General features: G+C 39.0%; 1 protein-coding gene across 1 annotated transcript in view; it reads right to left on the minus strand.

Annotated features, from left to right (window-relative positions):
* Positions 1 to 6,184, minus strand: part of ano3 (anoctamin 3) — a 140,549-nt gene extending 134,365 nt beyond the window's left edge. Inside the window, exon 1 of the mRNA XM_061969683.2 lies at positions 6,038 to 6,184. Coding sequence (XP_061825667.1) covers positions 6,038 to 6,083 — 46 coding nt within the window. The 5' untranslated portion in view covers positions 6,084 to 6,184. The remainder of the gene's footprint in view (positions 1 to 6,037) is intronic.
* Between the last annotated feature and the right edge of the window lie 17,288 nt (positions 6,185 to 23,472).

Genomic DNA, 23,472 nt, shown 5'->3' on the forward strand with positions numbered 1-23,472 from the left:
CAGACCTTGCCTTCCAAAATAAAGCATTAAGTATTAATAGTTGATTGTATCTACAAAGCCCGTTTCCATATGAGTTGGGAAATTGTGTTAGATGTAAATATAAACGGAATACAATGATTTGCAAATCACTGTCAACACATATTCAGTTGAATATGCTACAAAGACAACATATTTGATGTTCAAACTGATAAACATTTATTTTTTTGCAAATAATCATTAACTTTAGAATTTGATGCCAGCAACACGTGACAAAGAAGTTGAGAAAGGTGGCAATAAATACTGATAAAGTTGAGGAATGCTCATCAAACACTTATTTGGAACATCCCACAGGTGTGCAGGCTAATTGGGAACAGGTGGGTGCCATGATTGGGTATAAAAACAGCTTCCCAAAAAATGCTCAGTCTTTCACAAGAAAGGATGGGGCGAGGTACACCCCTTTGTCCACAACTGCGTGAGAAAATAGTCAAACAGTTTAAGAACAACGTCTCTCAAAGTGCAATTGCAAGAAATTTAGGGATTTCAACATCTACGGTCCATAATATCATCAAAAGGTTCAGAGAATCTGGAGAAATCGTAAGCGGCATGGCCGGAAACCAACATTGAATGACCGTGACCTTCGATCCCTCAGACGGCACTGTATCAAAAACCGACATCAATCTCTAAAGGATATCACCACATGGGCTCAGGAACACTTTAGAAAACCACTGTCACTAAATACAGTTCATCGCTACATCTGTAAGTTCAAGTTAAAGCTCTACTACGCAAAGCGAAAGCCATTTATCAACAACATCCAGAAACGCAGCCGGCTTCTCTGGGCCCGTGCAAAGTGGAAAAGTGTTCTGCAGTCTTACGAGTCCACATTTCAAATTGTTTTTGGAAATATTCGACATCGTGTCATCCGGACCAAAGGGGAAGCGAACCATCCAGACTGTTATTGACGCAAAGTTCAAAAGCCAGCATCTGTGATGGTATTGGGGTGCATTAGTGCCCAAGGCATGGGTAACTTACACATCTGTGAAGGCACCATTAATGCTGAAAGGTACATACAGGTTTTGGAACAACATATGCTGCCATCTACGTCTTTTTCATGGACGCCCCTGCTTATTTCAGCAAGACAATGCCAAGTCACATTCAGCACGTGTTACAGCAGCGTGGCTTCGTAAAAAAAGAGCGCGGGTACTTTCCTGGCTCGCCTGCAGTCCAGACCTGTCTCCCATTGAAAATGTGTGGCGCATTATGAAGCGTAAAATACGACAGCGGAGACCCCGGACTGTTGAACGACTGAAGCTCTTCATAAAACAAGAATGGGAAAGAATTTCACTTTCAAAGCTTCAACAATTAGTTTCCTCAGTTCCCAATCGTTTATTGAGTGTTGTTAAAAGAAAAGGTGATGTAACACAGTGGTGAACATGCCCTTTCCCAACTACTTTGGCACGTGTTGCAGCCATGAAATTCTAAGTTAATTATTATTTGCAAAAAATAAATAAAGTTTATGAGTTTGAACATCAAATATCTTGTCTTCGTAGTGCATTCAATTGAATATGGATTGAAAAGGATTTGCAAATCATTGTATTCCGTTTATATTTACATCTAACACAATTTCCCAACTCATATGGAAACAGGGTTTGTATTTAATTGTGTATAATTATTATACATGATTGCATCCGCTAAAGAGAGTGCTTTGATGTAGGATCATGCAAGTTCAGTTCAGTTCATCCATCCATACATTCATTTTCTACCGCTTGTCCCTTTTGGGGTAGTGGGGGGTGCTGGAGCCTATCTCAGCTGCATTCGGGCGGAAGGCAGGGTACACCCTGGACAAGTCGCCATCTCATCGCAGGGCCAACACAGATAGACAGACAACATTCACAGTCACATTCACACACTAGGGCCCATTTAGTGTTGCCAATCAACCTATCCCCAGGTGCATGTCTTTGGAGGTGGGAGGAAGCCGGGGTACCCGGAGGGAACCCATGCAGTCACGGGGAGAACATGCAAACTCCACACAGGAAGATCCCGAGCCCAGGATCGAACCCAGGATCTTCATACTGTGAGGCACATGTACTAACCCCTGCCCCAGTTCAGTTCAGTTTCAGTTTATTTGGAACATCCATACGATACAGTGTAATGTATCACACAATTCCAGTTGTGTCATTACAGCACCTCCGAAAAGGAGTAGGAAGAAGCTGAGCTTATTTAATCCTACCCCTTTTCATACAACAGCAATGTTATCCAATTCCCCTGTTCTCTGTAACAGAACAGTGAACAAATAAATAATAAATAAATAATATACCATAGTAAGCATACAAATATCAAATACATAAATAATCTTTGTCTCAATAAAATAATATTAAAAAAAAAAAAAATTTAAAAGGGAAAAAAAAAAAATGTTCAAGATGTTCATCATAATTCTTGTTTTTTGTACTTTGTGAACACTTGTAGTTTGAACAGTCTCTTAAACTGAATCGTATTGGTGCTTTGAGGTTCCGCCTCCGAAGCAGAACCTCTAGGTTCTGTAACAGCTTCTTCCCTCAGGCCGTAAGACTCTTGAACGCATCATAATTAAATGAAATTATCCCCTCAACTCTCCCCAAAATGGATTAACTCGCTGGAATAAAAAAGACAATATAACATACATCCATAAACGTGGACGCATGTGAAAAAGTGCAATATATTTATCTGTACAGTAATCTATTTATTTATTTATATATATTTATTTATTTTATATGTACATATTTTTATTATAATTCATATATATTTATTATTTATATATGCACCTTATTGCTTTTTTATCCTGCACTACCATGAGCTTATGTAACGAAATTTCGTTCTTATCTGTGCTGTAAAGTTCAAATTTGAATGACAATAAAAAGGAAGTGTAAGTCTAAGTCTAAGTCTAAGTCTTTGTTTGATTTCTTTGGTTAATCCATTCCATAATTGCATGGACTATAGATCTAGTTCCATAAAATGTATGTCAGAAGAATACACTGAAAAACAAATAGCAGGATTTCACAGCATTACAGTATGTTTCATAGTAAAATACTGTAATCAAAATTTACTGTAGAATTATAACAATTGACTGTAATTTATAATTCACAGCAAACCAGAATTTACAGTATGATGCAAGATATTGAATTTTTTTGTTAACAGTACATTTTTTTATGTTTCCCTTCATTTCTCAATGACTAATTCATCACTTTTAATGATAAACTATATGCAGGATATCTAGGTGTAACACAGTGCGAATTGTGTGGTCTTGCTGCAGGACTTTAGTGCCGTACACCTGCAAAGTAATATGTGGTGAAAAGCATGACGGGAACCTTTTACGGCCATTTCTACAAGCTTTTCTTGTTATTAAAGTTCAATATTTGGAACTGACCTTTAAGCACAGCATGAACAGCAACATACAAACTCAACAGGTATAGATTTTCCTTTGTCCCACTGGCAATCAAAGCACTTAACAACGGAAAACTATTGTAATAACCGGATGCAATAATAAGGAGTGCAATATTGGGATAGTGCAATACGGGAGGTGTGCAATACAGGGGGAGTGTAATGTGTGATCTCGTAACTAACTGATATACCTGCGCACTGTTCACTGTCGTCACTGTATTGTCAGATGAACTGTATGTATGTATGTATATATGTATGTAAAACGCTGTGTCTTGATGTCCAAGACAAATTTCTCCTCGGAGACAATGAAGCTAATTATTATTATTATGATTGCAAGTGCACTTCAGCTCAAACTATCATGAGATCGGGACAGGGGCTGTTATTTTGTCGAAATTTTATTTCATTTCAAATAAAGCACACGTTATTGTCCTTATTGAGACAAATGCTTGGACCATTTTAAAATAATTTTTAATATTTTTTAATAGGACACAGATTATTATAAATATGGGTTCTAGCACTGAAAAATATCAAGCAGGATTTTCAGATTCTAAGTCTTCTCCACGCTATTTTCATGTAATTAAAATCATTGGGAAAAATATCCAAATCCATTGCTATGTTTTATAAAGTAAGACACATGCTGAATAAGCATTATTATTTTATTTTTCCATATCTAACACATTGTGTGGAAGTTTGGAGAAATGTTTATAAAACAAACATAGACCCAATAATTAAACTTCCAAAAAGGGTAATTAAAATAATACACAAAGCATGCTACTATGAACCTACCAATCCATTATTCATAAGTTCTAATGTGTTAAAATTTTCCGATATTGTGTTTTTAAAAACAATGGAAATTATGTTTTGAGTAACAACAGCCTTCCTGCTTGTATTCTTAGGTTATTTAAATTAAGAGGAGAAAACTATAATTTACGGGGGGTATTGATTTTTGAAATATGTAAAGTAAGAAGGAATATAAAATACAAATGTATTTCAGTTTTAGGAGTTAAATGGTGGAACAAGCTCAGTGATGAGTTGAAGACATGTCGTTCTTTGTTAAGGTTTAAGAAAGCCTTGAAAGGTGAAATAATGGAAAATTATAAAATATAGCAACGATTACTTTCATCCCATTGATTTTTTTGAACGTTGATATTCCAGGCAATCTAATTTTCAGTGAATGTATAGGATAGTTCAATATAAGCCTTGGCTTCAAGGCTATTCCTTTTTCGGTTATTCTTTTTCTTTGTGTGTGTGTGTATGTGTATGATTGTTAATATGTATAATCTGTGCTGATAAATTGATCACACAAAATGGTTGATTATATCAGTCTTTTTCAACCACTGTGCCACGGCACACTAGTGTGCCGTGAGATACAGTCTGGTGTGTCGTGGGAGATTATCTAGTTTCACCTATTTGGATTAAAGATATTTTTTGCAAACCAGTAATTATAGTCTTCAAATTATGTGTTGTTGTTGAGTGTCGGTGCTGTCTAGAGCTCGGCAGAGTAACCGTGTAATACTTTTCCATATCAGTAGGTGGCAGCCGGTAGTTAATTGCTTTGTAGATGTCGGAAACAGCGGGAGGCAGTGTGCAGGTAAAAAGATATCTAATGCTTAAACCAAAAATAAACAAAAGGCTAAAAAAACGCATTGAAGCTTAGGGAAGGCTATGCAGAACGAAACTAAAACTGAACTGGCTACAAAGTAAAGAAAAACAGAATGCTGGACGACAGCAAAGACTTACTGTGGAGCAAAGACGCCGTCCGAACATGACATGACAATCAACAATGTCCCCACAAAGAAGGATAAAAACAACTGAAATATTCTTGATTGCTAAAACAAAGTAGATGCGGGAAATATCGCTCAAAGGAAGACATGAAACTGCTCCAGGAAAAATACCAAAAAAAGAGAAAAAAACACCCTAATAGGAGCGCAAGACAAGAACTAAAACACTACATAAGGAAAAGAGCAAAAAACTCAAAATAAGTCACGGCGTAGTGTGACAGGTCGTGACAGTACACCTACTTTGAGACAAGAGCTATAGTGATGCATGCTTGGTTATGGTTTAAATTCATATCCAACAATTGCGACAACGACTTTTTACTGTCAACTGAGTTTCATTTTTTTAATGATTCCTGCTGGTGGTGTGCCTCCGGATTTTTTCAACGCAAAAAATGTGCCCTGGCTCAAAACAGGTTGAAATATGACCGAAATAAACTAATTTCATTCATTCGTTTCAGAGATCTGTTGACTTTGTTAGAAGAGAGAGAGAGAGAGAAAAAAAAAACTTCATTGTTAAATGAATATATAAAAATAGCTCATGTGTGCCTCAGAGAAATGTAACTCACAATGATGAGCTCTTCGAGGATTATGCTGTCCTGCGGGCTTTTGTTTGCACTGATTGCATTGTGCACAAAAGGTCATGCGTTTTCGTGAGTATGGCATGCAACAATGTACCGACTGGAATGGTAAAATGATGTGTTAACTGTACAAATAAAACCAACTAGTGTAGGAGCATTCCATAAATGGAGCCTTTTCAAGTTTATGTTCAACAACCAGCACAGAAGAGTGGAAAAAGTATCCAAAAAAACAAAAAAAAAACTCTATAAATCTGCAAAGGACGCACATTGGCCACACTGCCAACCCACCTTTCTGCTGCTTGAAGGACTGGATGGAGCCTGAGTGATGCACCATTGCGGCGATCTCCTGCTTCCCCGCCTGTATCAAATTCCTTGCGTGGAGATGCGAGCTCGCCACATGCACGTCAAACTACACCGAGAGGCTGTGGAGCTGTTCTGCCGGCTTCCATCCTGCCTGTTACAGCAGTCGGACGGACCATCCGCAAAGCGCAACAACACCTGTCTAAGCTCCGCATGCCCCCCCTCCCTCCCTCCACCTCCTCATCTACCATCCACGGCTGTTGTCATGGTGACGCGAAGAGGGAGGAAGACGGAAAGGGGGCATGGACGGTAGATCCCGGGATGGACACTTTGGCCCCGCCATTCTTTTACTCCGAATAAGCTGCAGGGAAACTAACACCACTCGCAGTTCTCAGCGACAATGACGCATATTGATCGGCGTATCGATCACTTAGCACCTTTAAGCTACAATGGAGGCGACGTGACCACTTGCACCACACACCTAATAAACTGATACAGTGTCGACCTAAACCCTAAAAGTCGGAGACATAGGCGTGGCCACTCAATTAGGTACACCTGATATCAAAAACTCTGCTTTTAAAAAGATTATGTATTTAATATTTGCATGCTTACTATGGTAAATTATTTATTTATTATTTATTTGTTCACTGTTCTGTTACAGAGAACAAGGAAAGTGGATACAATAGCTATGGAGGGGGGGGGGGGGGGGGGGGGGGGGTACTGGGATGACAGGGGATGCAAAACAATAAAACATTTTTTTTAAATGCAATACATTTTCATAACGTAGTCACTACTGCCTAGTTTCTGTTATATTCTTATTTTTACTGTTATATTTGTATTCTTATTGTTGCTTTTTATTTTTATTCTTATTGTTATATTTTCTATTTTATTTCCATTTATACCCCCATTATTTACTTTTTACTTTTTAAATTTGTTCTCAATTCTGTACACTCCATCCATCCATCCATCTTCTTCCGCTTATCCGAGGTCGGGTCGCGGGGGCAGCAGCCTAAGCAGGGAAGCCCAGACTTCCCTCTCCCCAGCCACTTCGTCCAGCTCTTCCCGGGGGAATCCCGAGGCGTTCCCAGGCCAGCCGGGAGACATAGTCTTCCCAACATGTCCTGGGTCTTCCCCGTGGCCTCCTACCGGTCGGATGTGCCCTAAACACCTCCCAAGGGAGGCGTTCGGGTGGCATCCTGAACAGATGCCCGAACCACCTCATCTGGCTCCTCTCGATGTGGAGGAGCAGCGGCGGAGGAAACTCATTTCGGCCGCTTGTACCCGTGATCTTGTCCTTTCGGTCATAACCCAAAGCTCATGACCATAGGTGAGGATGGGAACGTAGATCGACCGGTAAATTGAGAGCTTTGCCTTCCGGCTCAGCTCCTTCTTCTTCACCACAACGGACCGATACAGCGTCCGCATTACTGAAGACGCCGCACCGATCCGCCTGTCGATCTCACGATCCACTCTTCCCTCACTCGTGAACAAGACTCCGAGGTACTTGAACTCCTCCACTTGGGGCAGGGTCTCCTCCGCAACCCGGAGATGGCACTCCACCCTTTTCCGGGCGACATTCTGTACACTGCTGCTGGAATTTAAATTTTCCTAAGGGAACTCTCCTGAAGGAATCAATAATGTACTATCTATCTATCTATCTATCTATCTATCTATGGTATGAAAAGGGGTAGGATTAAATAAGCTCTGCTTCTTCCTACTCCTTTTCGGACGTGCTGTAATGAAACAACTGGAATTGTGTGATGCATTACATTGTATTGTATGCATGTTCAAAATAAACTGAAACTGAACTGAACTGACATTCATTCATTATTGTGGTTTGTTGTGGTGTAGACAGGGGCGCCGAAAAGGGGGGGGGGGGGTAAAGGAGACGGATTCTAGGGGCCCATGATGGAGGGGGGCCCAGAGAGGCCCCTAATGATGATGAAATTATAATACAGAAAAAATAATGACAGTTGGGGGCCCTGTAAAGATTCTTTTCATGGGGCCCAAAATCCTTAGCGGCGCCCCTGGGTGTAGAATTGGTTATAGAGGCGGTTTTTCAGTGCAATTCTATACCACTGCAAAATACAATGGCAAAATAAAATATTTAATGAATTAATTAAAAGAAATGAAGACAAAAAAATCCACATTACATGCTTTTACTATAAGGGTATAGCAAATATTTAATTCGTTCATTTCATTTATTCATTTATTTCAGGCAATGACATTAAAAAAAAAGTACAAGGTAGACAACATATATATTAATATAAATTAATATAATGCAAAAGGTAATGTACAGTATGTAAGCATGATGATCCAGTATTTTTTTTTAGAAATACTGTACACTAGGGCTGTGAATCTTTGGGTGTCCCACGATTCAATTCAATATCGATTCTTGGGGTCACGATTCGATTCAAAATCGATGTTTTTTTTTTCAATTCAACACGATTCTCGATTCCAAAGCGATTCTCTATTCATTCAATACATAGGATTTCAGTAGAATCTACCCCAGTCTGCTGACATGCAAGCAGAGTAGTAGATTTTTGTAAAAAGCTTTTATAATTGTAAAGGACAATGTTTTATTGCAATAATGTAAATTTGTTTTAACTATTAAATGAACCAAAAATATGACTTATTTTATCTTTGTGAAAATATTGGACACAGTGTGTTGTCAAGCTTATGAGATGCGATGCAAGTGTAAGCCACTGTGACACTATTGTTCATTTTTTTATTGTTTTTACACATGTCTAATGATAATGTCAATGAGGGATTTTGAATCACTGCTATGTTGAAATTGTAACTAATATTGATACTGTTGTTGATAATATTCATTTTTGTTTCACTATTTTTGGTTTGTTCTGTGTCGTGTTTGTGTCTCCTCTCAATTGCTCTGTTTATTGCAGTTCTGAGTGTTGCTGGGTTGAGTTTGGTTTTAGCATTGGATTGCATTGTTATGGTATTGCTGTGTATTGTTTTGTTGGATTGATTAATTAAAAAAAATATATAAATTAAAAATAAATAAATACATTTTAAAAAATCGATTTTTAAAAAATGAGAATTGATTCTGAATCGCATAACGTGAGAATCGCGATTCGAAATCGATTTTTTCCCACACCCCTACTGTACACTGATTATACTGAAGAAGTTTCTAATACGTCCACCCTTTAAAAGAACTAAATAAGGTATAAACGCAATATTAGAAACAGTTCTCTGTATGATGCAGTACATTTATACACCACTATCTATGATTAACACATTTTAAGTAAATGTATCCTTTTTTATACAGTTCTTGTATTGAAACTTGATGGAATGTGCAGGTGTACCTAACAAAGTGTCTGCAAATATAGACTGAACAACAGGAGGGACATGTTGCAGGTTAACAATAACAATGTAACTTAAAGAGATGACGATAAGACGAGAACACATACGCCTTTCTTTTTTTATAACTAATTCTAATTCGTAATATACAGCAAGTACGAGGTGTCTAACAATGTAGCTAATGGGAGTACTCTATTGCGCCCATAGAACCCTCTAAAAACACATCCAAAAACCAAGGTGTAAATGGTAAATGGGTCGTACTTGTATAGCGCTTTTCTACCTTTTTAAGGAACTCAAAGCGCTTTAATACTATTTTCCACATTCACCCATTCACACACACACATTCACACACTGATGGAAACTCCATTTACACCTTGTGACCTAAATATTAATTCATAACTTTCAAAGATAAACTATAAGCTGGATATGTAAGTGTACCACAATGCAAACTGTGGGGTCTTGCTGCAGGAGTTTAGTGCCGTACACCTGCAGAGTAATACACTATATTGCCAAAAGTATTTGGCCACCCATCCAAATGATCAGAATCAGATGTCTTAATCACTTGGCTCGGCCACAGGTGTATAAAATCAAGCACTTAGGTATAGAGACTGTTTCTACAAACATTTGTGAAAGAATGGTCCGCTCTCAGGAGCTCAGTGATTTCCAGCGTGGAACAGTCACAGGATGCCACCTGTGCAACAAATCCAGTCGTGAAATTTCCTCGCTCCTAAATATTCCAAAGTCAACTGTCGGCTTCATTAAAAGAAAATGGAAGAGTTTGGGAACAACAGCAACTCAGCCACGAAGTGGTAGGCCACGTAAACTGACAGAGAGGAGTCAGCAGAGGAATTATGGTGTGGGGGTTGTTTTTTAGGAGTTGGGCTTGGCCTCTTAGTTCCAGTGAAAGGAACTTTGAATGCTTCAGGATACCAAAACATTTTGGACAATTCCATGCTCCCAACCTTGTGAGAACAATTTGGAAAGGGCCCCTTCCTCTTCCAACATGACTGTGCACCAGTGCACAAAGCAAGGTCCATAAAGACATGGATGACAGAGTCTGGTGTAGATTAACTTGACTGGCCTGCACAGAGTCCTGACCTGAACCCGATAGAACACCTTTGGGATGAATTAGAACGGAGACTGAGAGACAGGCCTTCTTGACCAACATCAGTGTTGGACCTCACCAATGTGCTTTGGAAGAATGGTCGAAAAATTCCTATAAACACACTCCGCAACCTTGTGGACAGCCTTCCCAGAAGAGTTGAAGCTGTAATAGCTGCAAAAGGTGGACTGATATAATATTGAACCCTATGGGTTAGGAATAGGATGGCACTTCAAGTTCATATGTGATTCAAGGCAGGTGGCCAAATACTTTTGGCAATATAGTGTATGTACAAAATAATACAATCCATTCATCCATCCATTTCCTACCGCTTGTCCCTTTTTGGGGTCGCGGGGGGTGCTGGAGCCTATCTCAGCTGCATTCGGGTGGAAGTCGGGGTACACCCTGGGGCAATAATACAATCATAATAATAATTTGTTTTGTCCAAAAATGAAGTGGGTGTGCTCTATAGCCCGAAAATTACATGCATCCTATTTCATTCTAATTCAGTTCTTTTTTATTGAAAATAAATCACATACTTTTAATACCTTGTAATAAGGTTTTTGGCATCCATTCCCATGCAAGTTACAAAATATGGTTGCATACTAGGGGTGTGACCAGTGTCACAAGATCTCGCAAGAATAAGAGAAAAGCTTTGTCACGGGCACACGGGGGAAAAGCCTCACCGGGACCAACAAAAGACCAAACCACAGGAACCCTACTGTGGTTGACAATGCACACAACATGGTAGTGACCATGCGGAAGGCGGTAGATACCATGACAACCACACATCAAGTGCGATGTCCACACTACAAACTGGCCTCTGCGCTGCCTGCGTCCCCTGCTCGCTTGGGTAGGTAAGATGCAGGGCTGCCCTCCTTCCTTGGAGTCCAACATCCACTGGGGTGTTTGAGTCCAAGAAAAAGCAGCCATCACAAAACTCAATCCTAGATGCCGAGACGTTATGAGACAGGGCTTTAAGATATTGATTTAATGTAACATAACATATTTTTAGGTGTAGTTTCAACTTATGGAAAGACGTTAAACAGTTAAAACCTCACTCTTAGGTCATACATGCAGAGCCATAAAACATTCAAAGTAGAGATGTCCGATAATATCGGACTGCCGATATCATCGGCCGATAAATGCTTTAAAATGTAATATCGGAAATTATCGGTATCGGTTTCTAAAAGTAAATTTTATGACTTTTTAAAATGCCGCACGTAGGAAGAAGTACAGAGCGCCAATAAATCTTAAAGGCACTGCCTTTGCTTGCCGGACAAATCACATAATATCTACGGCTTTTGACACACTCACAAGTGAATGTAATGCATACTTGATCAATAGCCATACAGGTCACACCGAGGGTGGCCGTATAAACAACTTTAACACTGTTACAAATATGCGCTACACTGTGAACCCACACCAAACAAGAATGACAAACACATTTCGGGAGAACATCCGCACCGTACCACAACATAAACACAACAGAACAAATACCCAGAACCCCTTGCAGCACTAACTCTTCGGGGACGCTACAATATACACACCCCACTACCCCCTACTACCCCACCTCAACCCCGCCCCCCTCAACCTCCTAATGCTCTCTCAGGGAGAGCATGTCCCAAATTCCAAGCTGCTGTTTTGATGCATGTTAAAAAAAAAATAATGCACTTTGTGACTTCAATAATAAATATGGCAGTGCCATGTTGGCATTTTTTTCCATAACTTGAGTTGAAGTTGTTGTCTTATTTTGGAAAACCTTGTTACATTGTTTAATGCATCCAGCGGGGCATCACAACAAAATTAGGCATAATAATGTGTTAATTCCACGACTGTATATATCGGTATCGGTAATTAAGAGTTGGACAATATCGGAATATCGGATATCGGCAAAAAAGCCATTATCGGACATCTCTAATTCAAAGTGTACCGGCATTGAATAAAAAAGTCTGTTTGATTTTTACATTTTAACAGAAGTGTAGATAGAACATGTTAAAAGAGAAAGTAAGCATATATTACCAGTAAATGAACAAGTAGACTAATGATTCATTTTCTACCCCTTGTCCTTAATAATTTTGACAAAATAATAGAATGGAAAATGACATAATATGTTACTGCATATGTCATCAGCTAAATTAGGGGTCTTTGTTTGCTTACTTACTACTAAAAGACAAATTGTCTTGTATGTCGACCCTTCAATATAGCTACAAACCGTGTTTCCATATGAGTTGGGAAATTGTGTTAGATGTAAATATAAACGGAATACAATGATTTGCAAATAATTTTCAACCCATATTCATTTATCAACAACACCCAGAAACACCATCGGCTTCGCTGGGCCTGAGCTCATCTAAGATGGACTGATACAAAGTGGAAAAGTGTTCTGTGGTCTGACGAGTCCACATTTCAAATTGTTTTTGGAAACTGTGGATGTCGTGTCCTCCGGACCAAAGAGGAAAAGAACCATCCGGATTGTTATAGGCGCAAAGTTGATAAGCCAGCATCTGTGATGGTATGGGGGTGTATTAGTGCCTAAGACATGGGTAACTTACACATCTGTGAAGGCGCCATTAATGCTGAAAGGTACATACAGGGTTTGGAGCAACATATGTTGCCATCCAAGCAACGTTACCATGGACGCCCCCTGCTTATTTCAATGCCAAGCCACGTGTTACATCAACGTGGCTTCATAGTAAAAGAGTGCGGGTACTAGACTGGCCTGCCTGTAGTCCAGACCTGTCTCCCATTGAAAATGTGTAGCTCATTATGAAGCCTAAAATACCACAACGGAGACCCCCGGACTGTTGAACAACTTAAGCTGTACATCAAGCAAGAATGGGAAAGAATTTCACCTGAGAAGCTTAAAAAATGTGTCTCCTCAGTTCCCAAACGTTTACTGAGTGTTGTTAAAAGGAAAGGCCATGTAACACAGTGGTGAACATGCCCTTTCCCAACTACTTTGGCACGTGTTGCAGCCATGAAATTCTAAGTTAATTATTATTTGCAAAAAAAAAAATAAAGTTTATGAGTTTGAACATCAAATATCTTGTCTTTGTAGTGCATTCAATTGAATATGGGTTGAAAAGGATTTGCAAATCATTGTATTCCATTTATATTTACATCTAACAATTTCCCAACTCATATGGAAACGGGGTTTGTAAATAAGGTATAACCACAGCTCTCTGTATGATGCAGTGCATTTCTACACCATTATCTAGAATGAACACATTCTAAGTAAATATATCCTTTTTGATTCAGTTCTAGTATTGAAACTTGATTAAATGTTTAAGTGTACCCATAGGCGCTGGTCTCGTGGGTGCTCGGGCCCCGAAGCACCCACGATGCCGAGCACCCTCGTGGGATTAATGGCAATTTTTAATCTTTAAAATCATTTTTGAAAATTCAATATTGTTGTGAATTTTGTGGCGAGTTTGGTCCGTTTTACATAATAAAAAAGTCACAAATCATATAGTCTATAAATAACAAAGTCTAACAAAAATTTCATTGTGGCCGATAATGATCTAATGACACTCATCTTGACTTTGAACACACTGCAAACGAGCGAATGAAGCGCATACTTAGTCACACTAAGGGTGGCAGTATGAACAACACCAACACTGTCATAAACATGTGTCATATAGTGAAACCACACTAAACGACAACGACAAACACATGTTGGAAGAATATTTGCACCGCAACACAACATAAACATGACAGAACAAATTCCCAGAATTGCCTGCAGCACCAACTCTTCCGCGACGCTACAATATAAACAAACGCCATTGGTGGATCTACACCTTACATCCACTGTAATGATACCACGTACAATAGCGTATCTAGTCAATACTACTATGATTACATCATACTTGCCAACCCTCCCGGATTTTCCGGGAGACTCCCGAAATTCAGTGCCTCTCCCGAAAACCTCCCGGGACAAATTTTCTCCCGAAAATCTCCCGAAATTCAGGCGGAGCTGGAGGCCACGCCCCCTCCAGCTCCATGCGGACCTGAGTCCGCTTTCCAACAATATAAACAGTGTGCCTGCCCAATGACGTTATAACTGTAGAATGATGGAGGGCGAGTTCTTGGTTTCTTATGTGGGTTTATTGTAATGCAGTTTCATTAACGTCCTCCCAGCGCGGCAACAACACACAACAACAGCAGTCACGTTTTCGTCTACCGCAAAGCAGTTTGTCTGCCATAAACAGCAATGTTGTGACACTCTTAAACAGGACAATACTGCCATCTAGTGCATTTGATGAAAGCACTTTTTGTGCGTGCCACACAGCAATGCATCATTAGAGAGGGTGTTCAGCATGGTTAGAAAAATAGTGACAGAGAATAGAACAAGGATGGACAATTCAACCCTTAACTCAATAATGAGTAGATGAGTGTTATGTGTGTGTATATGTGTAAATAAATGAACACTGAAATTCAAGTATTTATTATACACATATATATATATATAAATATATATACATATATATATATATATAATTGGCTAGAATTCACTGAAAGTCAAGTATTTCTTATATATATATATATATATATATATATCAGTGACGTGCGGTGAGGTTGATGGCTGGTGAGGCACTGACTTCATCACAGTCAGATTTACAAACATATGAACCCTAAAGAGTATCTTATTCACCATTTGATTGGCAGCAGTTAACGGGTTATGTTTAAAAGCTCATACTCAGCATCAAGGGTTAGAATTGGGGGTTAAATCACCAAAAACTATTCCCGGGCGCGGCGCCGCTGCTGCCCACTGCTCCCCTCACCTCCCAGGGGGTGATCAAGGGATGGGTCAAATGCAGAGGACACATTTCACCACACCTCGTGTGTGTGACAATCATTGGTACTTTAACTTAACTTTAACTTTACACATACAAACTGTAGCACACAAAAAAGCACATTTAATTAAAAAAAGGTTATTATGGTCTTACCTTTACTTATAAATGAAGCCGCTGTTGTACTGGATTAATGCAACCCCTGACGGGAGTGTTATATCAACTAAAGCCCTCACTTAAACTTTCCACGTGCAAGATTGAATCTATTTAAAAAAGTGTAACCGAGGGTTTATAAATGTCGCCTATACTGTATGAAACTACAAAATAACAAACACGGAGGCTCCAGTTTCAGAGGTGGGTAGTAACGCGCTACATTTACTCCGTTACATCTACTTGAGTAACTTTTGGGATAAATTGTACTTCTAAGAGTAGTTTTAATGCAACGTACTTTTACTTTTACTTGAGTATATTTATAGAGAAGAAACGCTACTTTAACTCCGCTACTTTTATCTACATTCAGCTCGCTACTCGCTACTAATTTTTATCGATCTGTTAATGCACGCTTTGTTTGTTTTGGTCTGTCAGACAGACCTTCATAGTGCCTGCGTTTCAACAAATTTAGTCACTGGTGACGTTCACTCCGTTCCACCAATCAGATGCAATCACTGGTGACGTTGGACCAATCAAACAGAGCCAGGTGGTCACATGACCTGACTTAAACAAGTTGAAAAACGTATTCGGGTGTTACCATTTAGTGGTCAATCGTACGAAATATGTACTGTACTGTGCAATCTACTAATAAAAGTTCCAATCAATCAATCAAAAGTGTGAAGGAAAAAAGACCTTTTTTTATTTCAACCGTTCATCCCGTCCTGTCTTCACAATAAAAGTGCCGCTCCATCGCGCCTGCGCTTTCAAAATAAGAGTCTCCGAAAGCCAGCACAAACAAGCTAGCAAGCTACGGAGTTTGCCGCCAATGTATTTCTTGTAAAGTGTATAAAAACGAATATGGAAGCTGGACAAATAAGAAGCCAAAAACCAACCACTTTCATGTGGTATTAGACAGAAAGGAGGAACTTTTTTTCTCCTCCATTTGAAAACGTGGACGATCATTATCATCACTACTGTCTGATTACAATCAATGCAAGTCATCAGAATCAGGTAATACACCAACTTATATTCTTGTCTTCATGAAAGAAAGGAATCTATATGTGTTAAACATGCATGTATATTCATTAAAACACCTTTAACATGTAAACAAAAACGGCAAAATAAATAAATATAAATTATATACAGTATATATCAATGTATGTGTATATATATATATATATATATATGTATATATATATATATATATATATGTGTGTATATATATATATATATATATATATATATATATATATATATATATATATATGTGTGTGTGTGTGTATATATATATACGTATATATATATATGTGTGTGTGTGTATATATATATATATATATATATATATATATATATATATATATGTGTGTGTATATGTTACTCATCAGTTACTCAGTACTTGAGTAGCTTTTTCACAACATACTTTTTACTTTTACTCAAGTAAATATTTGGGTGACTACTCCTTACTTTTACTTGAGTAATAAATCTCTAAAGTAACAGTACTCTTACTTGAGTACAATTTCTGGCTACTCTACCCACCTCTGTCCAGTTTACACGAGGACCACTTTATTTACATTCTTTCAAAAACTTCCGCTCCACTCCAACATGTCATCACTTCCGCTCTAGCGCCTTCAAAATAAGAGCTCAAGGCATATACTGTATAACAGCGCATAACAGGAACTTAACATCACAAAGAGGAAAGCCCACAAAAATAGGTTACAAAAATTATTTAATAAGAAGCCAAAAAGTGCAAAAACAATAATGTTCGTGTTGGAGGAGTTGTGAATTAGGTACACCTGCAGTCTGCAGGTGTACCTAATGTTGTGGCCCTGCAGTCATTCACAACTCCTCCAACACGAACATTATTGTTTTTGCACTTTTTGGCTTCTTATGAAATAACTTTTTTAAATAGATTCAATCTTGCACGTGGAAAGTTTAAGTGTGGGCTTTAGTTGATATAACACTCCCGTCAAGGGTTGCAATCTACGGCGGGGGTGCAGGAGGCGGGATTACTGGAGCCTCAGCCAGTGCGTCTTTTGCAGCTGTTTTATGATCGCTCAGCACAAGAAATACGTTACACAACTATGGAAATGTATAATATAGTTCATATAGCAATACGGTCTCACTGCACAGCAGGCCAGCAGTTAGCCGAGTCATTGCGCAATCCATGGTGAGGCACAACTGAGTGACGTGCCTCAACTGGCTGCTGTTCACCGCACCGTCTCTTCTCAGTATTTGAACGGCAAATGTGAAAATTCAGCGATTTTGAATAAAAATAATCTAAAACTGGTGAAGTTAAATGGAAAATAACTTTATAGTATAATCACTGGATACATATAACAATTTAATAAAAATGTTTTCTTTTTACATTTTTTTTCTTTCCATGATGGCAGGTGAGGCCCTGCCTCACCTGCCTCTAGGGACTGCACGTCACTGATATATATATATATATATATATATATATATATATATATATATATATATATATATATATATATATATATATATATATATATATATATATATGTGAAATACTTGACTTGGTGAATTCTAGCTGTAAATATACTCCTCCCCTCTTAACCACGCCCCCAACCACGCCCCCTCCCCCAACCACGCCACCCGCCCCTCACCCCACCCCCCACCTCCCGAAATCGGAGGTCTCAAGGTTGCCAAGTATGTGTTAACATCACAAAATCTTCTTTTTTTTTTTTTTTTTAATTATATTATGTTTATAAACTCAGTAAATATGTCCCTGGACACATGAGGACTTTGAATATAACCAATGTATGATCCTGTAACTACTTGGAATCGGATTGATACCCAAATTTGTGGTATTATTAAAACTAATGTTAAGTATCAAACAACAGAATAATAAGTGATTATTACATTTTAACAGAAGTGTAAATGGGCAGCACGGTGGAACAGGGGTTAGTGCATCTGCCTCACAATACGAAGGTCCTGAGTAATCTTGGGTTCAATCCCGGGCTCGGGATCTTTCTGTGTGGAGTTTGCATGTTCTCCCCGTGACTGTGTGGGTTCCCTCCGGGTACTCCGGCTTCCTCCCACCTCCAAAGACATGCACCTGGGGATAGGTTGATTGGCAACACTAAATTGGCCCTAGTGTGTGAATGTGAGTGTGAATGTTGTCTGTCTATCTGTGTTGGCCCTGCGATGAGGTGGCGACTTGTCCAGGGTGTACCCCGCCTTCTGCCCGATTGTAGCTGATATAGGCTCCAGCGCCCCCCGCGACCCCAAAGGAAATAAGCGGTAGAAAATGAATGGATGGATGGATGTTTGTTTACTTACAACTAAAAGACAAGTTGTCTTGTATGTTCACTATTTCATTTAAGGACTACATTGCAATAACAAACATATGTTTAATGTACCGTAAGATTTTTTTGTTACAATAAAGACAATAATTACATTTTTTGTGGTCCCCTTTATTTAGAAAAGTACCAAAAAGTACCGAAATACTTTTTAAACCGGTACCGGTACCACAATATTGGTATCGGGACAACACTAATACACACACAACGAGCACCCACTGGCATAAATGTAGATCGGCGCCTATGGGTGTCCCTAACAAAGTGGCTGCCAACACAGACTGAACAACAGGAGGGACATGTTTCAGGTGAACAATAACAATGCAACTTAAAGTGATGTCACACACTGCAATTTCCTCCCACTCCAGCCTGAACCACCTGCTTGGGCACCCCGACGTGCGAGTGAAAACTCTAACAATTCAACAATCGATAGACACACAGCTGCAGGAAATTTTGGGGCTAATTGTTATACATCAGTCATGAAAGCTGCTACAGTGCTGGAGCCCAGTGGTGCAGCTGCTAACCCATTATTAGAACTAATGATTCAGTCTGGCTTTACCTCTATAAAGGGAGAGAAGCAGACACACAAGTGCACTTCATTTTTGTGCTAATTAACAAGCCACAAAGTACAGAATAGGATATATATTGCCTTCTTTAAGTATGTAGACAGGAATATGAATATGTGATTATTTTTTATTATCGTCTCGCCTTGGTTTGCACAGTAGCGAGTAAATCTTTACTCTGCAAGGTCAAATCAAACACAAGGAGCTCCAATCAGGACATTACGTCTCCATATAGGAGCAGACCCCAGGATCTTATCAGTGGGGGAGACAATAACAAAATGTACTTTTGCATTTTGGAGAATAACCTGGTAAGTGCCAAATAAATGCAAATACCATCTGCTCTTCTCCTCCCTCAGCGTGAGGATGTTAGTAATGCCGACTTGTGGCTGGGCTGACGGCCAGTGTTGCAACAACACACCATTTAAAACTAGACACCGACAGCATTTCTTGTGCTTGGCCCGTTAATAAGTAATGAAGCAGCTCTTATAGGGTCAGTCTCATTTAAAATGGTATCTCTTACTTCCATGCATGTTCAGATGTAGGTCAGATGACACCACTGCAGGGGGAAAAAGGCTTCAACAAAACAAAACAATGCCACCTAGAGGTGGATGTGAGAACCTGCTCAGATAGTATTGTTTGCATTATTTACACTTAGCTCTGTGGTTCTTAACCTGGGTTCGATCGAACCCTAGGGGTTTGGTGAGTCGGCCTCAGGGGTTCAGCGGAGGTCAAAACACACCCGACTCATCGTGTAAATACAAACTTCTCCCTATCGGCGTATTACGGATACGGCATCAGCAGAAGTCAGACTGATTTGCAGGTGTGTAATTTGTTGTGAGTTTATGCACTGTGTTGGTTTTGTTCTTTGAACAAGGTGATGTTCATGCACAGTTCATTTTGTGCACCAGTAAAAAAACATGGTAACACTTTAGTATGGGGAACATATTCACCATTAATTAGTTGCTTATTAACATGCAAATTAGTAACATATTGGCTCTTAACTAGTCATTATTAAGTACTTATTAATGTCTTATTCGGCATGGCCTTATTATAACCCTAACCCTCTAACCCTAACCCTAACCAAATAACTCAAAATTAAGTCTTTGTTACGGTACTTAGAATATGTTTCTCTAGTGTCCAAAAAACTCTAAATTAAGTCTTTGTTACTTAGAATATGTTCCCCATACTAAAGTGTTACCAAAAACATATAACTTTGTCTTGAATTTGGAAAAAAAAAAAACATTTTATTTTTCACTAAAGAAGGGTTCGGTGAATGTGCATATGAAACTGGTGGGGTTCGGTACCTCCAACAAGGTTAAGAACCACTGACTTAGCTGTATACATGGCCCTGCGATGAGGTGGCGACTTGTCCAGGGTGTACACCGCCTTCCACCTGAATGCAGCTGAGATAGGCTACAGCAGCCCCCGCGACCCCAAAAGGGACAAGCGGTAGAAAATGGATGGATGGATGTATACATGGAGCCAGTGTTTATTTGAGAATAGTTACTTCCAATGTATTAAAATATCAACTTAAATTAATTAGTAGAACACAATTGTTTTTTGACTATCATGCCTTACAAGTAAAATTAAAGTTCTAAAAATCTAACTGAATTAAAATATATATGTATGTATTGATATGGGGGTTGGTTCTTCTGTACAATGGCATTCGATAGATATACAGGAATAGATGATAATGATATATAATATATAAATAAGTGTGACTTTAAAATGTAGCAATACTTTCAATAAACTTTATTAAGAAAAAGTACAATTATAAGCTCAGGTTTCACTCAGGGAAAAGGACACCCCTGCCATGCAGAGTCCGATGACAAGTCAGCTATTTAACAATGCGACTGTCGTGACTAATTGGATTGACGCAGGCTCAGGTCTGATCAACATGTAGCTGGCCGCCTACACCTGAGGGTGTATCGTGATTAAAGGCCCAAACACCTTGTGATCTAAGCCAGTGGTTCTTAACCTTTTTGGAGGTACCGAACCCCACCAGTTTCATATGTGCATTCACCGAACCCTTCTTTAGTGAAAAATAAAATGTTTATTTTTTTCAAATTCAAGACAAATGTATATGTTTTTGGTAACACTTTAGTATGGGGAACATATTCTAAGGAACAAAGACTTAATTTAGAGTTTTTTGGACACTAGGGGAACATATTCTAAATAACAAAGACCTAATTTAGAGTTTTTTGGACACTAGGCGAACATATTCTAAGTAACAAAGACTTAATTTAGAGTTTTTTGGACACTAGGGGTACATATTCTAAGTAATAAAGACCTAATTTAGAGTTTTGTGGACACTAGGGGAACATATTCTAAGTAACAAAGACTTAATTTAGAGTTATTTGGTTAGGGTTAGGGTTAGAGGGTTAGGGTTATAATAAGGCCATGCCGAATAAGACATTAATAAGTACTTAATAATGACTAGTTAAGAGCCAATATGTTACTAATTTGCACGTTAATAAGCAACTAATTAATGGTGAATATGTTCCCCATACTAAAGTGTTACCATGTTTTTTACTGGTGCACAAAATGAACCGTGCATGAACATCACCTTGTTCAAACAACAAAACCAACACAGTGCATAAACTCACAACAAAATACACACCTGCAAATCAGTGTGACTTCTGCTGTTGCCATATCCGTAATACGCCGATAGGGAGAAGTTTTTATTTACACGATGAGTCGGGTGTGTTTTGACCTCCGCCGAACCCCTGAGCCCGACTCACTGAACCCCTAGGGTTCGATCGAACCCAGGTTAAGAACCACAGAGCTAAGTGTAAATAATGCAAACAATACTATCTGAGCAGGTTCTCACATCCACCTCTAGGTGGCATTGTTTTGTTTTGTTGATCTAAAGGAACACTACTGACGATGCGTCCACATTTATGTCGAGAAGTGACACCCCCATCCACACCCCACACCCAATTCACCACCAAGACAACACTCTCACTCTGCACAAAGGAAATGTACATCTTGTCATGTTTCATAATACAGTATATACATTGTCAAAATTACCTAAAAGTAAAAGACAAAAAAAAAATTATTTATAGACAAGAAAGTAATTGAGACTTTTCATCCTATTCTTACAAAATGTTAAGTTAATTTTAAACATGCTTAGCAAAGTTACACTGTAGTGTAGGGGTGTCAAACTCAAATACAGAGTGGGCCAAAATTTAAAACTGAACAAAGCTGCGGGCCAAGGTTGAACAAATTAACCTTTTAATAGGGACCCAAACAAGTTTTGATTGAATATTGAACAAGCAAGGCTTATGTAACTTTATTGTGACATGCAAAATCGAGTTTCAAATAATAATAATAATAATTAAAAAATATCAACTTAACTTTTTCCACAGGCTAATAAATTTGAAAATAAAATAACAATGAATAAACCAACCATTCAGGACTTTAAACTGCTCAGTTTGCAACACACTGATCTAATCTGATGTGCCCAAGCCAGATACCTGCCATCTTTTCTTGGATGCTAGTTCATTAATGTCGGGGCTCAGGCTTTGAGCTGAGGCAACCTTCATTATCGAACGAAGGAGTTCATCAGTCATTATATCTCGTAGTCCACCCGGACCACGATCTTGGGGGCGTGCCTTAGAGGCACTGCCTTTAACGTCCTCTACGAGCTGTCGTTACGGCCGCTTTTCATCCATTCTAACAACGTGCCGGCCCAGTCACAAGATATGTGCGGCTTCTGTACGCACACACACGTGAATGTAAGGCATACTTGATCAACATCGATACAGGTTACACTAAGGGTGGCCGTATAACCAACTTTAACACTGTTAGAAATATACGCCACACTGTGAATCCATGCCAAACAAGAATGACAAACACATTTCGGGACAACATTCGCACTGTAACACAACATAAACACAACAGAACAAATACCCAGAACCCTTCGCAGCACTAACTCTTCCGACACACACTCACACACACACACACACACACACACACACACACATACACACACACACACACACACAAACACACCTTGTAGAGTCCCGGAAGAGTTAGTGCTGCAAAGGGTTCTGGGTATTTGTTCTGTTGTGTTTATGTTGTGTTACGGTGCGGATGTTCTCCCGAAATGTGTTTGTCATTCTTGTTTGGTGTGGGTTCACAGTGTGGCGTATATTTCTAACAGTGTTAAAGTTGT

Source organism: Nerophis lumbriciformis, linkage group LG10 (assembly GCF_033978685.3).
Source record: "Nerophis lumbriciformis linkage group LG10, RoL_Nlum_v2.1, whole genome shotgun sequence".
Classification (NCBI taxonomy): domain Eukaryota; kingdom Metazoa; phylum Chordata; class Actinopteri; order Syngnathiformes; family Syngnathidae; genus Nerophis; species Nerophis lumbriciformis.